Below are 14,915 nucleotides of genomic sequence, written 5' to 3'. Positions count from 1 at the left end.
GAAACCCACCCAATAGCTCTGTGAGGGGCGGGGCTGCCGGGGCCGTTCCGCGCGGCCATTGGCTGTCCCGGGGCGCGGGGCGGGGCCAAGGCAGCGCGCGAAGGCTCGAAGCGGTTCCCGGACGGCGGGAGCGCGGGTGGGACATGGCGGCGGCACCGGGAGCGGCGACAGCGGCGGGACTCGCTGAGGTGAGTGCTGCCGCTCTCCTCCGCTCTGCGCGGACGGGCGGCTGCTGGCGGCTGCCTGCGGCGTCGCGGCTCCTCTGGCAGAGGGGCAGCGAGGAGGTGGCGGTAGCGGTGCCCGTGCCGGTGTCGGTACAGGTATGGGGACTGGTGGCTACAGCCATTCCTGCCCGCCGGCCTCGGTCCCGCGCCGCCACCGGGCTTGGTGTTCCTCGCGGACTACAACTCCCGGCGTGCCCCGCGCCCGCTGTTCCGGCCGCGGGGCACGCCGGGAGCGCCGCGCGCGGCCTGTCCCTGAGGGCGCGGTGCATGATGGGAGGGGCCCGGGCCGAGGGCTTTGGGGGAAAATCAGCGAATAATGAAATATCGTGTCTGAATAAAATCCCATCGCCCGGCGTGGAGTCTGTTATTCTTCTGCGCAAACTCGCCTTTAAGTTGTAGCGAAAGCTGACGAAGTGTCACCTCCCATTTGTAAATAGCCATGTGCGTTGGTAAATATGGTAAATACCATTAACAAATATCAGTAAACGTGTAGATTCCAATAGTTAAAATACAACACGGTAATGGGTGTGTATTCCGTTATGTGTGAGGTTGGCCAGGTTTTGAAATGAGTTCGGAGTCAAACCACATAACCAATATTTGCCATGACGAGATCAATTGTGTTTTGCTTTGTAGTTGCCGTTGGCAGATTTGAACCCCGACTTGCAGAAGGCCCTGGACAGCGACTCTGACAGTGGCCAGGGCAGCTGTGAGACGGGCCAGGGCTCAGCCTCCTGCGAGGACAGAGGTCTGTAACCTTCCCAGAATCTGCTTTTCCCTACAACGCTGCATTTTTTTGTTTCATAAATGCCTTTCTAGGAACTTGCCGTTGCTTGGCCTGCAGGAGTCCAAACTCCTTTTTGTTGCTCAGGCATCTGTAAATCTCTGAAAAGCGTTTTTTGAGGTACAGAAAGGAAAATAATGAATGGGATGTGAGTGCCTTAATTGCTTATTCCTTTTCTTTTATGATTTTTTTGACCCCTGTACTTTTACTTTATCTCTGGGGTTTTATTACTCTTTCAAGGCAAGTCACCATCAGTGAAGGATTTCCAGCTTTGCCTCTTTTTTCTAATAGGTTAAAACCCTTTAACATCAGTTTGGGTTTAATTAAATGCTGCACTACGGGGAGAAGTGGGGTTTCAAAAGTTGAGTTCAAGCTGATTTGGTGCAGATGGCAACACCCATGAAATTTAAGAGATGGAACTCTGACTGCTTGTTAATTAACTTGTGGGATTTCTGTTTTGTTTCCATGTATTTCGTCAGATTCAGAAGAAGAGGTTTTTGTACGTAAGAAAGGAAAAAGCAAGAAGGTGCTGCAGGACAGTGAGAGTGAAGATGGAGAGGAGAGAGGCTCGTCCCTGCAGGAGGAGACTCTGGGTGCAGACAAGGGAAACGGGGAGGAAAAGGAGAACGTTGCTGCCCAGAGGAACAAGAAATCCAGTCGGATTCGCCAGGCTCTGCTGGACAGTGAGGACAGTGACACTGGTGACCAGCTACAGACTGAAAACCTGGAAACAGGCAGGATACCTGGCTTGGCTCAGGGTGAGCCAGGAGAGGAGAGACCCCTAAAATCTGGGAGAAATTACAGGAAACACAAACACGATGTTGAAGAGGAGACAGAAAGAAAAGCTGCAGGGAAATCAAGAAGAAGGAAGGAGAAGGAAAAAAGAATGGAGGTCCTTAAACAGCTGAAAAAAGAAAAGAAGCCTGGGGCAGAGGTGGGTTTTTTGGCAGAAAATCTCAGATATTTTCTCAACTAAGTTCAATTTATTGTTGCTTGTGGTTGTTCTGTTCCAGTGCTTCAGTGTTGTGCTGTCCACATTCCTGCAGCAGGTGTGAGATCCACAGGGATCCACAGAGCACCAGACAAGTCTAATCTGCAAATTTTGCAGATTAGATTAAATTAAATTAGATTAAATTTGCAGTTCAATCTGCATCTAATGGTCAAGGATTTAATGTCATCTTAAATTAGTGCCAAAGAACCAAAGGGACCTTCTGAAATGAATCACACAAATACTTCACTCTTCTGGAAGCAGGTGGATGGTGGTGAGAGGTTCCCCTTCAATGACAGTGGATGTCTTCTGGATGACAAAGAGCTCTTTGATAATGGCTTAGAAGATGAGGATGATCACCCCCCCGAGGATGAGGAGTCCCTGGAATCCATACGAGCAGCAATGAAAAACAAAGTGAAAAAACACAAGGTAACAGTTGATTGTGGTACAAGATTATTGTAAATATACTCTCTTTCAAACTGCCAGAGGGCAGGGTTAGATGGGATATTGGGAAGAAATCCTTCCCTGTGAGGGTGCTGAGGCCCTGGCACAGGTTACCCAGAGAAGCTGTGGCTGCTCCATCCCTGGGAGTGTCCAAGGCCAGGTTGGATGGGGCTTGGAGCAACCTGGGGCAGTGGAAAGTGTCCCTGCCCATGGCAGGGGGTGGGACTGGACGGGCATTAAGGTCCCTTCCAGCCCAAACCATTCCACGATTATTGTTTTTTAGTGAGGAATTTGCACATGAGCAGGTACTAAAACTCTCTTTGACAATGGTGGAGTTGTATCACTGTGGCAGAGGGGAGAACAGTCCTTTGGTTTTTGTTCCTAAAGATGGAGGGGTGTTGTCCTGGCAAGTTATAAAGATCACACTGGGGCAGGACCTTTGGAAATCTGCCATTATGTGGGATTTGTGGTGGTTTTGCTGACCAGTGGTGGTTCTGTACAGTTATTTTTCACTGGTTTGCCCTTGGTAGTGCCTTTGTATCAAGATAAATAATCGAGTCTCTTTTTATGCCCTGTAGAACAAAGAACGTTTTTTGGAGAGTGAGGACTACAAACATGTATTTGATGAGGAGGATGAGAAGCCTGTGCTAAAGGAGCCAAAGAGGAAGGTGAGCTGGTATTCTTTTTAAAACTCTGTGTTGTTTTTTGTGACACAAATGTATGCACAGTGTCCAATGGTTTTGTTGGTTTGCTATTTTTAATTTATTTTTTTTTAAACTAGCTGCTTTATTCTGACTCCTTTCTGTTTGAAGGGAAAAGTAAGCTATTTAAGAAGTAGAAAGAGAGCCCTGTGTTTTGTTTCCTGACTTCAGAAACCTTTCTTTTCTTCCCCTAAGGAGCGGAAAGCAGCAAGGTTGAGTAAAGAGGCCATTAAACAACTGCACAGTGAGACCCAACGACTTATTAGAGGTAAAACTTTAATTCTTGGTGTGTAGAGGGGTATAAACTGTTCAGAAATTCAGGGGAGAAATTGAAAGGATTTACCCCAAAGGTTCGAGCCTCCTTTGACCTGACAGGAGTTACTGAGGGTTGAAAGGTGCTCGATGCTGTTAAAGGTATTTTTGTAACTAATGAAAACAAAGATACTTGTTATGAAATAAATGTCTTGAATGTTTTGAGTTTTCTCTCACCTCCTTTCTTTGGCAGAATCATCTGTGTCTCTCCCATACCACGTGCCTGAGACGAAAACCATCCACGACTTCTACAAGCGCAGACCTCGACCAGCCTGCCAAGGAAATGCCATGGCCTTGCTCAAGTAAGGACTTAAACCTTCCTCATGGTTCTCTTTTCAGGCTTTGTTAGGTTCCTTGAATTCCTTGAACACCTGGCCATTTGGAGAATATCACTGTTGGCATAAAGCACTGCTGCAGTCATGACACAGTGCTACTGTTGGAGTAATCAGAGCCCAGGAGTAACTAAGATGAATGAACTTCCTCTTGCAAAGTTGCTTTAATGGGGTTTAGGCTGGACCCCAATGTTTTGGTGGTTTTTTTTTGAGTAATGAGTAGTAAAATACTGAAGCTACAGTAATCACAGGATCCCTCAGGAATTTGGTACTGTGATAATGGAACTAGTACAAAGCCTTTGCACTTCCTTCTGTTCTCCAAATGGTTTTCCAGATTTCTGTCCTTCACCTCTTCCTACACATTGATGGCAATAATTGGAAAATGATTTCTTTCTCTCTGGGTTTGTTCTCACCCTCTGCTCCCTTTCACACCAGCCATGGATGATACATTTCTTTCTGCCTTCGTTAGGTCCTCAAAATACCAACTGCCCCTAAATGAGGAATCTGCAGCCACTGGGAACTTGAGCAGGGATTGCACAGAGGGGCCAGTGGAAGGTGATCAATCAGCAGCTGCTGAACCAGAAAGGAGCCTTGGCAGAGATGTTGATGCTGCTGTGAATGAGCCTCTTGCTGCTGTGGGGAAGAACTTGCCAGAGGACTGTGCTGAGCAGCCCAGGCAGGATAATGAGGGTTCCTGTGCAGTTGAGACTGTAACAACTGGTGATACCACAGAGGAGCAGCAGCTCTCCAACCTCCTGAGCACTGATGGTGGTGAGCAAAAGGAGAGTGAAATTCCTCCAGCAGCAGGAGATGCCCTTGAGCAAAGAGGCCAAACAGCACCAGACGTACCAGGTGAAACAAACAGTCACCAGGCAGGGCCTGGATTGGTGGCACAGCCTGAAAAAGTGAGGAAATCCAAGCTGGATAAACTTCGTGAGCTGGGAATAGACCTGTCCATCAAGCCAAGAATCTGCTCTGACAACGAATCCTTCATAAACCTCGATGAAGCTGATTCAAACAAAGGTATCACTTGTGTTGTAATCCTGAGCAGCACTGACCTGACTTTAGCTGGAAAATCTGAGAAGTATTTAGGTGATAGAACAGTCAGGCACATTCACTTACTACTGTGGATTCTCTGAGATGTGTTAATAGAAATTTGGATTTGCCTGGTGTCTGGGAGGCTGGGCTGGAAGTGAGGTCTTGTGGATAAATGGTGGTCACTGGTAAGGTAATCCAATATCAGCTAATATCAATAAAATACAAATTACAGCAAAAATATCCTGTAATGCTTTATTATTAGAAAATAGAATGGATTTGCAAATACTTTAGTATTAAAGATTTAATTTTTAAACTACCCTTAGGAAAAAAAACAATCTCAAGGCCTACTCTTGCTACAACTTTCAGTGCTCAATGCTTTTAAATGCTATCAAACTAATTTAATCTAATATGCCTTTAAAGAACTGGAAGCCCTGAAAGCACGTTTCTTGAAGCACACTCTCAGAACATCAAAATCCAAACCAGAGCGGGCCGTAAACATGAACATCATCCGTAAGGAGACAACATCTGATGGGAAGGAGGAACTGAGAGCAGATGTGGTGCCAGCAGTGTTGGCTGCAGAGAGCCTGGAGGAAATGGCCCACACAAAGCCAGGTTGGTGGGGGAGAAGTGATGAGGATTGAATTGGAAAACACTTGGTCTTTATTCTCCTCTCTCATTCTCTGTTTCCCAGCTCTGCCCTTGGAAATACAGGTGAAGGGTTCTTCATCTCTGAGATGATTATGGTCCCTCTCTGTCTTTAAAAAAATAAATCTTGGTAGACCTCTTAAATAGCAGTGGCCAGTGTAGAACAGCCTCAGTCAGATCTCTGCAACTGGTTCCTTGCACTTTTCGTGCTTCCATGAGAAGCTGTGGCTGCCCCATCCCTGGAAGTGCCCAAGGCTGGGTTGGACGGGGCTTGGAGCAACCTGGGCTAGGGGGAGGTGTCCCTGCCCATGGCAGGAGGGTGGAACTGGGTGGTCTTTAGGGTCCCTTCCAGCTCCAACCATTCCCTTGTTCCATTCCTGCCCAGGGGAGAAGCTCCAGGCCCTGAAGGCCAAGCTGCAGGAGGCCATGAAGCTCCGCAGGACCGAGGAGCGCCAGAAGCGGCAGGCGCTGTTCAAACTGGATAACGAGGAGATGCTGGAGGAGGAGGAGGAGGAGGAGGAGGAAGAGATGACAGATGAGTCTGAGGAGGAGGAAGAAGGTGACCACGAGGTCTGTATGCAGCACTTTTCCGTAACCTCATCAGCTTCTCTGTTCTGCTTCCTCTCCCCAGTGCAATGTGACTTCTGTACACTGTTAATGAGGGAGATTCCCAGAAGCTAAAAAATGGCTGCAGTTGTCACTTTCAGGGTTTGGATTGTCTGAAACTTTATTTATTAGTATTTTCTTTGTTTGTCTAAACACTATTAAAATCAAATATAAGCGTATAAAAGATTCTGATGCTCCTTTCTCTTTTTACATACCCTTGGCTTGTTCCTGGTGGGGCCAAACAGGTCACCTGCCTGACCTGGGGTAGGGTTTACCATGGCAATAATCACCATCTCTGTGCCATATTTGGGGATGTCTTTTAGGAGTCAGAGTTTCTGCTTGATGAAGCAGAGGAAGATAATGAAGATACAGAAGAGAAACACGTTGAAGATGGTGATAAAGAAACGGACAAAGAATCAGTTGATGGAGAAAAGCTGGAGAAATCTGAGCACTGTGATTCTGTTTTAAAACATCCTTCAACAGAGTCTACATTGATGCTTTTTAAGGACAGCTCCTCAAAAATGGGGTAAATAGCCTTAAAAATGGTGACTGAGCAATTTTAAATTTGATCACATGTAGATGTTTTTGTTTGAAGAGTTTTATAGGAATTTTTGCTTGTCACCTTGTTTGTTTTGCAACTCATCCTGAATTTGTTAGCAAATACCTTTTATTTAATGAATTGCAGGTATTCTCTTCCTGATGAGAAACTGGAAATGGAAGAAGCTGCAGACAAAGGCTCTACCAAGTTAGGTAAAGTAGAATTATTATCCTAACTAGCATTTTTTTTCACTTGGCACAAGTAGAAGTTTAAATTTGAGATTGGTACTCAGTATTTCTGTTATCTCATCACCTGTGCAGTTTTACAGCATGATTATAAAACTTTAGATTGATGAAAAAAATGGGAGGGCTTGAAAAGACTAGAGGAAAATAAAGTTCAAAATAATACTGGAAGAAATATGAAATATCAGGAATCAATAATATGAAATTCCATACAAAAAGTGTAACATGCATCCTCTGAGAAGAAGGAAATCCAACCTGACCACAAAATAATGAGTCTTTAGCAAAGTGTCAAAGTTGCAAAATGTTGTATTGAGGTTCTGCTGGGTCACACACAAAAAAGAAGAAGTTAAGCACTGTATTTTTTTATTTCCAGAGGATGATGATTCATTTTCTCTGCCAACACTGGCAAAGGACAACAGCCACAACAGCAGCTTTGAGTTCATTGGCTCCATGATCCCGTCCTACCAGCCCTGTAACAAACAGGCCTCCCGGGGAGGGACCTTCTTCCCTGCAGCAGGAGGGTTCAGGTCACCCTCCCCAGGCTTCTTCAAAACAAGCTTCATCAGCTCTGCTTCCAAGGTGAGGTTCTCAGCCTCACTGTCTTATATTGACACAGTGGGTGGGGAATAAATGTATTTTATTCTGCTGGTCAGGGCTATCAGAGAAATCAAACCAGGCAAATGCTTTGGGAAGAGTAAGATTTCAGAGGAGCAAACTGTCCCTGGAGCTTACAACGTGTCCACATTGGAATGGATAAAAATGACTTTATAAAAACTTATATTCTAAAGCATCAAAGATGCTATAATCTGGTTTTTATATCTAAAATATGTGCATCATAAATACGGTTTCTAAGTGTATTTACATGGACTGCACAACATCTGATATCAGTGAACCCCTGTAATTTATTGGAGCAGTGTGGACAGACTTGACTCCTGCATAGTCTTAATCCTTTAAAATAACTTAATTGTTTTATTCCGTTCTTGCTTTTGAATTTAGGTTTGCAAAACAACTTAGATATTTTCATGTTCCTTTGAATAGAGCTCAGGAAAGACATCTGAGCCCTCCCTTCCCATAGAAGATTCCCAGGACCTGTACAATGCCTCTCCTGAGCCCAAGAGTTTGTTTCCAGGGGCTGGGGAGTCTCGGTTTCAATTTTCCCTGGAAGATGACACTCAGAGCCAGCTGCTTGATGCAGATGGGTAAGTGATGGGTGTAAAGGAGGGTGGTTTGTGCCTGTTAGTATAAACAGGATGTACCATTCAGCAAGATTTTTCTAACTACAGCCTTTCTTTCAGGTTCTTGAACGTTGGACAACACAGGAATAAATACCAGTCCTCCAAGCATCAGCTGCCTCTGGCAAGCATGGATGAGAATGCCATGGATGCCAACATGGATGAGTTGCTGGACCTGTGCTCTGGACAGTTCAGCAGCCAAGCTGAACATGTGCCAAACCCCAGCAGCAGCAAAAAGCAGAACATGGAAGAACTGCTCAATCTTTGTTCAGGAAAATTCGTGTCTCAGAGTATGTCCTGAATTCTCTTTTCAGCTTTGCTGGTTGCTTCATTTAGAAGCTTTTTGCTGGGGTACCTTCAGGTCTGGGCACTGGTGCCACGTGTGGAATTTCATCTTTGCTGGGAGCTTGCACACTGTTGTTTCTGGGAAGTTCTCTGACACTTTAAGAGTAGAAATAAGTTGCCATCTTACTGCTTTCTGTAGCAGGTTCTCCCACATGGGCTTCTTCGGTGTCTTCCAAGGCAGAAAAAGACAGTGACATAGAAGATCCAATGGCAGAGGCTCTGGAGCTCTGTTCAGGCTCCTTTCCCACAGACAGGTTAGCATGGCTCTCCTGAAATTTCCAGAAGCTTTTCTAGCACCTGTCTTGTTTCACTCTTGGCATGTTTTCTTGTTTGACATCAATTTGCTGTCAGCAAAAGTGTGGTTTGTTTTGGAGCTGAAGGGGAGGAATATTGCAAGTTGCTCAGCAGTCACTCTCTAAATTGGCAGCATAAACTGTTTCCCACAGCTACCCTGAAGGGGGAATTCCTTGACTTTCAGTGGTAGTGAGAGAAACATTGAAGAACTTGCATTAAACTGAGAAAAAATGGTTAAAAGTGGGACTTTTGAGGTCTGTTCTGGGCTGTCACCAAACTGCTGTAACCAAGTGTAAGTTGGACACTTGGAGTTTTTTATTGACTAAGTTAAAAGGTGTTAAGCCTCTTGTCAGGCAGCCATACAAGTGGGAATGTTAGGGGGATGCAAGAGGAGTTTTAGAGGGGAACACATTTGGAAATTAGTACTTGTCCCATGGTTTCTGCAATTGAAGGCCTGAGGTGTTAAAACATGGACACTAATGGGGATTTGGGGCATTTAAAGGTAAATGCTGGTGGGAGACTGTATCTGAGCACTCACAGGGAATTGCCTGACACCAGCTGGATGGTGGTTGAAATTTTGCCTTGATTTGCTGCAAAGCCTGAAAATGTGCATTTTTCCCATTTACTTTTCCCCTAGGGAAGAGGAAGAGGAGGAGGAACAAGAAGAACTTGGTGGTTTTCAGCTCTTAACAGATGAAGATGCCTTTGCAAGTGAAGAGGTGGGGACTGATGGAGCCAGGTGGCTGCTACAGCTCCTGACTAAGATAATTCCATTTATTTTCCTGGTTTTTTTAATATATCCATCAATGCAAAGTATCACAAGTTCCATACCAAGCTACTGAGACACTTCCAAGAGCGAAGTCTGGATCATTCAAAACGTCTCCTCAATATTATGATACACTGGATAATGTGTCAGCATAGCAAATCCTCTGAAAAACCTCTGGTGTTTTACTCTGTTTCTTGATTGAGAACAGCAGAATCTGTCATTACAAAGCAATCCACTGCCAAAAATTCCTTTATTTCTGAAAATTTTCTCTTTGACAGGACGAAAAAGATGGAGACAGTGCTACTGAAGAAGCAGAAACGAGCGACGAAGAGGAAGCAGTGCTGAGACATAGACAGGGCTTGAAGAAGAAACTGTAAGAACATCTTTTTTTGTAAATTAATTGCCAGAGAATAGAATAGTAATAGCACTAGAAATGTGATTTGTAATTTTTCCCTCTCCAGCATTAGTAGCTGATGTTTATATGGTCTAGTTTTTCATATGTCTCTGGTTTTTTGCTCTGGTGCTGTCACATTGTGGGAGTTCAACTGTGTTGCTGGTGGGTTGTAGATAATTTTGATTACAATTCTCATTATTAATGAAAATCAAAAGGCCACAATGAAAGCAATGCAACATTTTTTTTTTTACCAAGAAATAGGATGCAAGAGAATTGTTCTCGCTCCTCGTGTCTTAGATCTTATTTGTTCTAGTAAGTAAAAGCTCTGGTTGGTGGTTCCTGCCATCACCTCTGGTAAGGAATCTGGTGGATGACACTACTTTGGGGTGCTGCATGTTGACAGACTGTGTGTGTGTGAATGTGCAAGAACTCAAGGCTTGGTCTTTCCAAAAATTGCAGGAGAAACTGATACATCCTTAGGAAATGTGTTAATTTTATGTCAAAGGATCAGTCTTGCTTCCTGAAGATTTGTGTGATGATTGCTGTGCCCCCAAACCGAACTCTTTTAACATCCTTTTCCAGAAAGCTGCGGGATTTCATGGAAGACGAGGCAGAGCTGTCGGGGAGTGACGTGGGGAGTGAGGATGAGTACGACGGCGAAGACCTGAACGAGTACGAAGAGGAGCTGATCGACGAGGAGCTGCCCAGTGAAGTGGAATTAGGAAACCAAATCCATAAACTACACATGTCAGTGGCAGCAGCAGCAGTGTGTGTGAGGTCTTGGCTCTGGGGTGTCCCCTGGCCTAAGCTCTCCCTGTGCCCTGTGCTGCAGGAAGGCCATGCTGGATGACGACAAGCGCCAGCTCCGCCTGTACCAGGAGAGGTACCTGCCCGACGGGGACCTGCACAGCGACGGCCCGGGCAGGACCAGGAGGTTCCGCTGGAAAAACATAGGTGAGCTGGGATCCAGAGCTGGGAGAGGGGCAGGCGTGGGGAACAGGCTGTGTCTGGACATGGAACAGCACTCAGGAGTCCTCAGTGGTCCTAAACAAAGCACTTCAGGGATAAATCAGGGGGGGTGTTTCTGTGTTTTTATTTCATTGGAGTTTTTTGTTCTGTTTGTTTGATTGATTTTTGGTTTTGTTATGGATGGTCTTTGTTGTTGTTTTTTACTAGTCTGCATTTTTAAAATGGATAGATAACTATCTCATTTCTTTGCCTAGATTTTGCCTCACAGATGGACTTGTTCCAGGGAGACTCAGATAATGATGAGGACAACGAGCAGTTTGATGAGACAGAAGTGAAGTGGAGGAAGGAGCGATTCGAGCGAGAGCAGTGGCTTCGTGAGCAGGTATTGCTGAGCTGCCAGAGAGGCTTGCTCAGTCTCTGTCATTGCTGGGTGGGAAGCTGTTTGTTCCTCAAGTTAAACTTCAGGATTTGGTCAGATTTCTCAGCTGAATGTGATGCTGTTCATTAATAGAACAAGGATGATAAAGTATCTAAGAAATCGTAATGAACTCTTACAGTAGAAAGTAAATAAATAATATATTAATTTACATAAAGAAAATACTTGGTCTGCTTAAAATACTGAATGAAATGTTCGTTCTTAATAGGAATTTTTTTTCTATTTTCTCTGTTACAGAAGGAAAAAAACAAAGAGCAGGAGGAGGAAGAGGAAGAAATTGGTGAAGACAGCGAATTCATGAAACTAGCAAAAAAAGTGACTGCCAAGTCCCTGCAGAAGAAAGGTGAGCTTGAATTTTATTGAAGTGACAAGCAAATAAAGAGAAGGAAAGGTCAGTGTCTGAACTCTCTGTGTGTCTCTGCCAGCCAGCCCAGCAGTGGTGGCACGGGACACTGCCCTGTTACCCAGGAACCCCTTTGAAGCATTCAGACCTGCCAGTGACAGCCAGGTGAGTGATGATCCTGAAAAATGGCATTTCCCAACACAGCCAAGTCAGCTGCCCCTGCATGCTGGGCACTCCTGCTTTGTATTGTAGTAACATTTGAGTAGGGAGTAGTTTTACTATGAAGAGTAACTTGCTAAACAACCTGTCTTGTTCCTGTGAGTGGTTTAACACAGCTGTTCTTTGTCCTTCAGATAAAAAATGGGTCTCTGTTGAAGAGACCTAAAGCTGTCCTTCAGAAACTGGCAGCAATGTCAGATCTGAATCCAAATGCCCCTCGAAATTCAAGGAATTTTGTCTTTCATACACTTTCCCCAGAGAAGAGTGAAGAGGCAAAAGAGAAATCAAAACCTCAGGTAAAGATGTGGGTGGCAGGTGCTGCCAGTTGTGTAGATTATTTGAACACACAGGCACTGAACTCTACCAAGCAGTTAAGAGCATTGCTGTCACACCAAATAATTATCTCATAACTGAGAATTTAATCTTTTGGGAGGACTTTGTGTATCTTAATGTATTTTACTCCCCTTAGGTGAAGAAGAGAGGCCCTTCTGCAGCGGTAACATCGCTGGCCAAGCGGCCCAGGGTGGAGAGCACAGAGGAAACCAGTCAGAGCCGAAGCATCTTCCAGTTCTTGGAGAGCTGAATATTCCTGTTCAGGGCCAGAAGCCATGTCTCCTCTTTGCCAGCTGCAGTTTGCTCAGCCAATCTGCCAACAGCCACCAGGCAGGGAAACAAAGTGCTGCCACCTCCTTCACAGGTTCCAGTGATTTCCAGGCAGTGGTTCTGTGCATTCCCCTTTGTTCCTTGCCAGTTCTCCGTGGCAGATGGGAGCACAGAGTCCATTCCTGGTTTGGAATGAAATGCTAACCTGGTCTTTCCCAAGCATTAAGGAACCTGACCCTGCTGTTAGGGCTGCCCTCACAGGTGTTGCAGTGGTATCAGTTCCACCTGGAAATGCCATTTGTGTGACAGGGATGACACAGAAATGCCTCATTTAGCTGAAAGCACAAGAAAGGAGGGATTTCTGCAGCCCTGGGAGAGAAGGCAGCTGTGCTGGCTGTGGCAGGACACTGTCCTTTACACCTGCAGCACAAAGTTTTAGCTGTGCCTTCCTCCAGTGTCTTGTTTTCTCTAACGTTGAGCATTTATTAAGCTTCACCTTTTAAGAAGCTCTAATTTATCTCTGAAATGTTTACTTTGTAAAAAAAAGGTCCCAGTATGAGAAGGGTTTCTTTCCAAGTTTTTATTACTGTTGATATCCTTAAACATGCAGATGAATGTGTGTGTGGAGAGGGAAGGATGTGAGTAACGTGGGAGAGGAGGTATGTGGGATTTTTATTTGCTTTGGTGGGGAGAGTTGGCTGGTTTGGTTTGGTTTGGTTTGCCCAACTTCAGACTGTCTTAAATTGTCCATTCCGTTGTTTTCATGGAAGCTGCACTCATCCAGGAGAAACCATCCATTCCTGAGCAGCCAGTAAGGAAAGGGCTGGTCTAGGATGAGGGAATTAAGAAGGAACCATCATTCACAACTATTCTAAATAGTGTGAGAGAAACTTGAGCCAGCATATCCAGCATTCCTGATGGTTCTGGTCGCATGTTGAAGGTGTTGGAGAGCAGATAATGGTGCCACAGGATCCTGCTCTGTGAGACTGAACCTCTCTGGGACTGGATGTCACATTCTTGAGGTGCCAACATGTCAGAGAAGTGTCTGGGCTGTAAATTTTGTACCATCGTGAGCACACACCTGGTGTGCTGTGTGTAAAATGTTTTATTGTATATTATGTTTATAAAGAATTATGGTACTAATTGAAGTGCAAGTTTACAATAAAATGTGATTTTAATTTTGGAGGCAGTTGGAATTAATTTACAGGATTTCACTCAGTTGTATATATGTGTGTTGGGGTTTTTTTCCCCAATATTTTTGTCTGTCTCTTTATTTTCATTGCTTTTGTAGCCACACTATAAGCCCTTCACTAGGAACAGCTGCAATACTATTGGAACACAACAAAAACAACCCCCTGTGTTTATTGGAGTGTGAATTCTCAACTCCCCAAGTCCTCCACTTGGGTTTGCATAAAATTCTTGGCCTGAGGAATATGGTGGTTTTTTCTTGCTTCAATAGTTTTGGGTTTTTTAGTTGCTAGACAAAACTTCCTTTATCCTGGGCTTGAGGAGTGCCTGTTTCAGCTCATACCAGCAATTCTAGTAATTAATGTTACCTGGATTTGGGATTGGAGATTTAAAGGAAGAGAAATAGGCTTTCCTCCTTCATTATCAGAAGTTTCCTAAAGAACAGTGTAACTGAAAGATGATTTCTGAACATCATCTTAATTCCCTGTCATGATGTTTCTCTGATCAGTAAGTTGTACTAATTCAGCACAGATTTATTGGATAAAATTATTCAAAGCTGCAAAATTGGGCATTTTCTCTGAATTTTGCCACTAGAGAGCAGCAAGAGAATGTGCTTCCTCTGGCAAAAGGGGAAGGCAGAATCACTAAAGCTTAAACTGTGTCTTGACTCCAGGGGAAATTCTTGCAGTTGTCCAAACTCTGGCATTGGAAAGGATTACATTTTATAGAGACCTGAAACTGCTCCATTTTTGCATTAGAAAGTGGAAGCTTGAAGAGCACCTTTAGAGGGTTGGCTGAGTCCTAGTGGCTTCCTGGCCTCTCTTCAGCACATGCTGGCCATAATTCTGCCTTTTATTTTGTTTTCCCTTCAGAATTTTCCCTTTAAGATAGATTTCTTGCCTGGGAGCACATTCCATGGAAGGGGAGCAGTGGTGGGAGGCCAGGGACACATTCTTTGTGGAATCTCAACAGCAGGAGGGTTGAGCCTCGTGCTGAGATGCTGCTGCTACTCCTTGTGCCAGACTCCATCCCCAGAGCTGTGGGTCTGGCCCTGGCCCTTACCTGTGCTCCCACCCCTGTCCTGCCCTGCTCCCAATCCATCTCCTCCCTCTGGCTTTTCCAGGGCTCCCCCTGCTCCTGTCTGGCACATTGACTCAGCTTTGCCTTCTCATTTTCAGGTATCGATTCAGCTCCCCCCTCCTGGCACTGACATGAGGCCGCTGTGTTAACAGGGAGAAAAATCCTCCCTCTTGCTGCTGGAAGTGCCAGGAGTGA

The 14,915-nt window shown here is 45.0% G+C and overlaps 1 protein-coding gene across 4 annotated transcripts; it reads left to right on the top strand.

The window, feature by feature from the left end:
• Nucleotides 1-105: 105 nt before the first annotated feature.
• On the top strand, nucleotides 106-13,634 carry CLSPN (claspin). Of its 4 annotated transcripts, none has more exons than XM_051770976.1 (25): nucleotides 106-188; nucleotides 858-969; nucleotides 1,485-1,939; nucleotides 2,258-2,422; nucleotides 3,016-3,105; nucleotides 3,334-3,406; nucleotides 3,644-3,752; nucleotides 4,252-4,805; nucleotides 5,241-5,432; nucleotides 5,851-6,035; nucleotides 6,395-6,597; nucleotides 6,757-6,821; nucleotides 7,225-7,430; nucleotides 7,890-8,050; nucleotides 8,147-8,373; nucleotides 8,568-8,682; nucleotides 9,360-9,441; nucleotides 9,767-9,861; nucleotides 10,465-10,629; nucleotides 10,715-10,836; nucleotides 11,106-11,233; nucleotides 11,525-11,630; nucleotides 11,713-11,795; nucleotides 11,984-12,145; nucleotides 12,319-13,634. In XM_051770976.1, exons 1-25 carry the CDS (start codon nucleotides 144-146, stop codon nucleotides 12,430-12,432), a joined length of 4,014 nt encoding a protein of 1,337 aa, XP_051626936.1. In that variant the 5' UTR covers nucleotides 106-143; the 3' UTR covers nucleotides 12,433-13,634. The 4 variants fall into 4 exon arrangements, with proteins under 4 accessions (XP_051626936.1, XP_051626937.1, XP_051626933.1 ...); XM_051770977.1 differs by having other exon boundaries at nucleotides 2,255-2,422; nucleotides 8,571-8,682; XM_051770973.1 differs by having other exon boundaries at nucleotides 2,255-2,422.
• The last annotated feature ends 1,281 nt before the right edge of the window (nucleotides 13,635-14,915 follow it).

This window comes from Manacus candei, unplaced genomic scaffold (assembly GCF_025592945.1).
Source record: "Manacus candei isolate 608988 ecotype Guabito, Panama unplaced genomic scaffold, ASM2559294v1 h1tg000127l, whole genome shotgun sequence".
NCBI lineage: Eukaryota > Metazoa > Chordata > Aves > Passeriformes > Pipridae > Manacus > Manacus candei.
The sequence above is the reverse complement of the archived record's forward strand: the minus strand, read 5'-3'. Positions and strand labels throughout refer to the sequence as shown.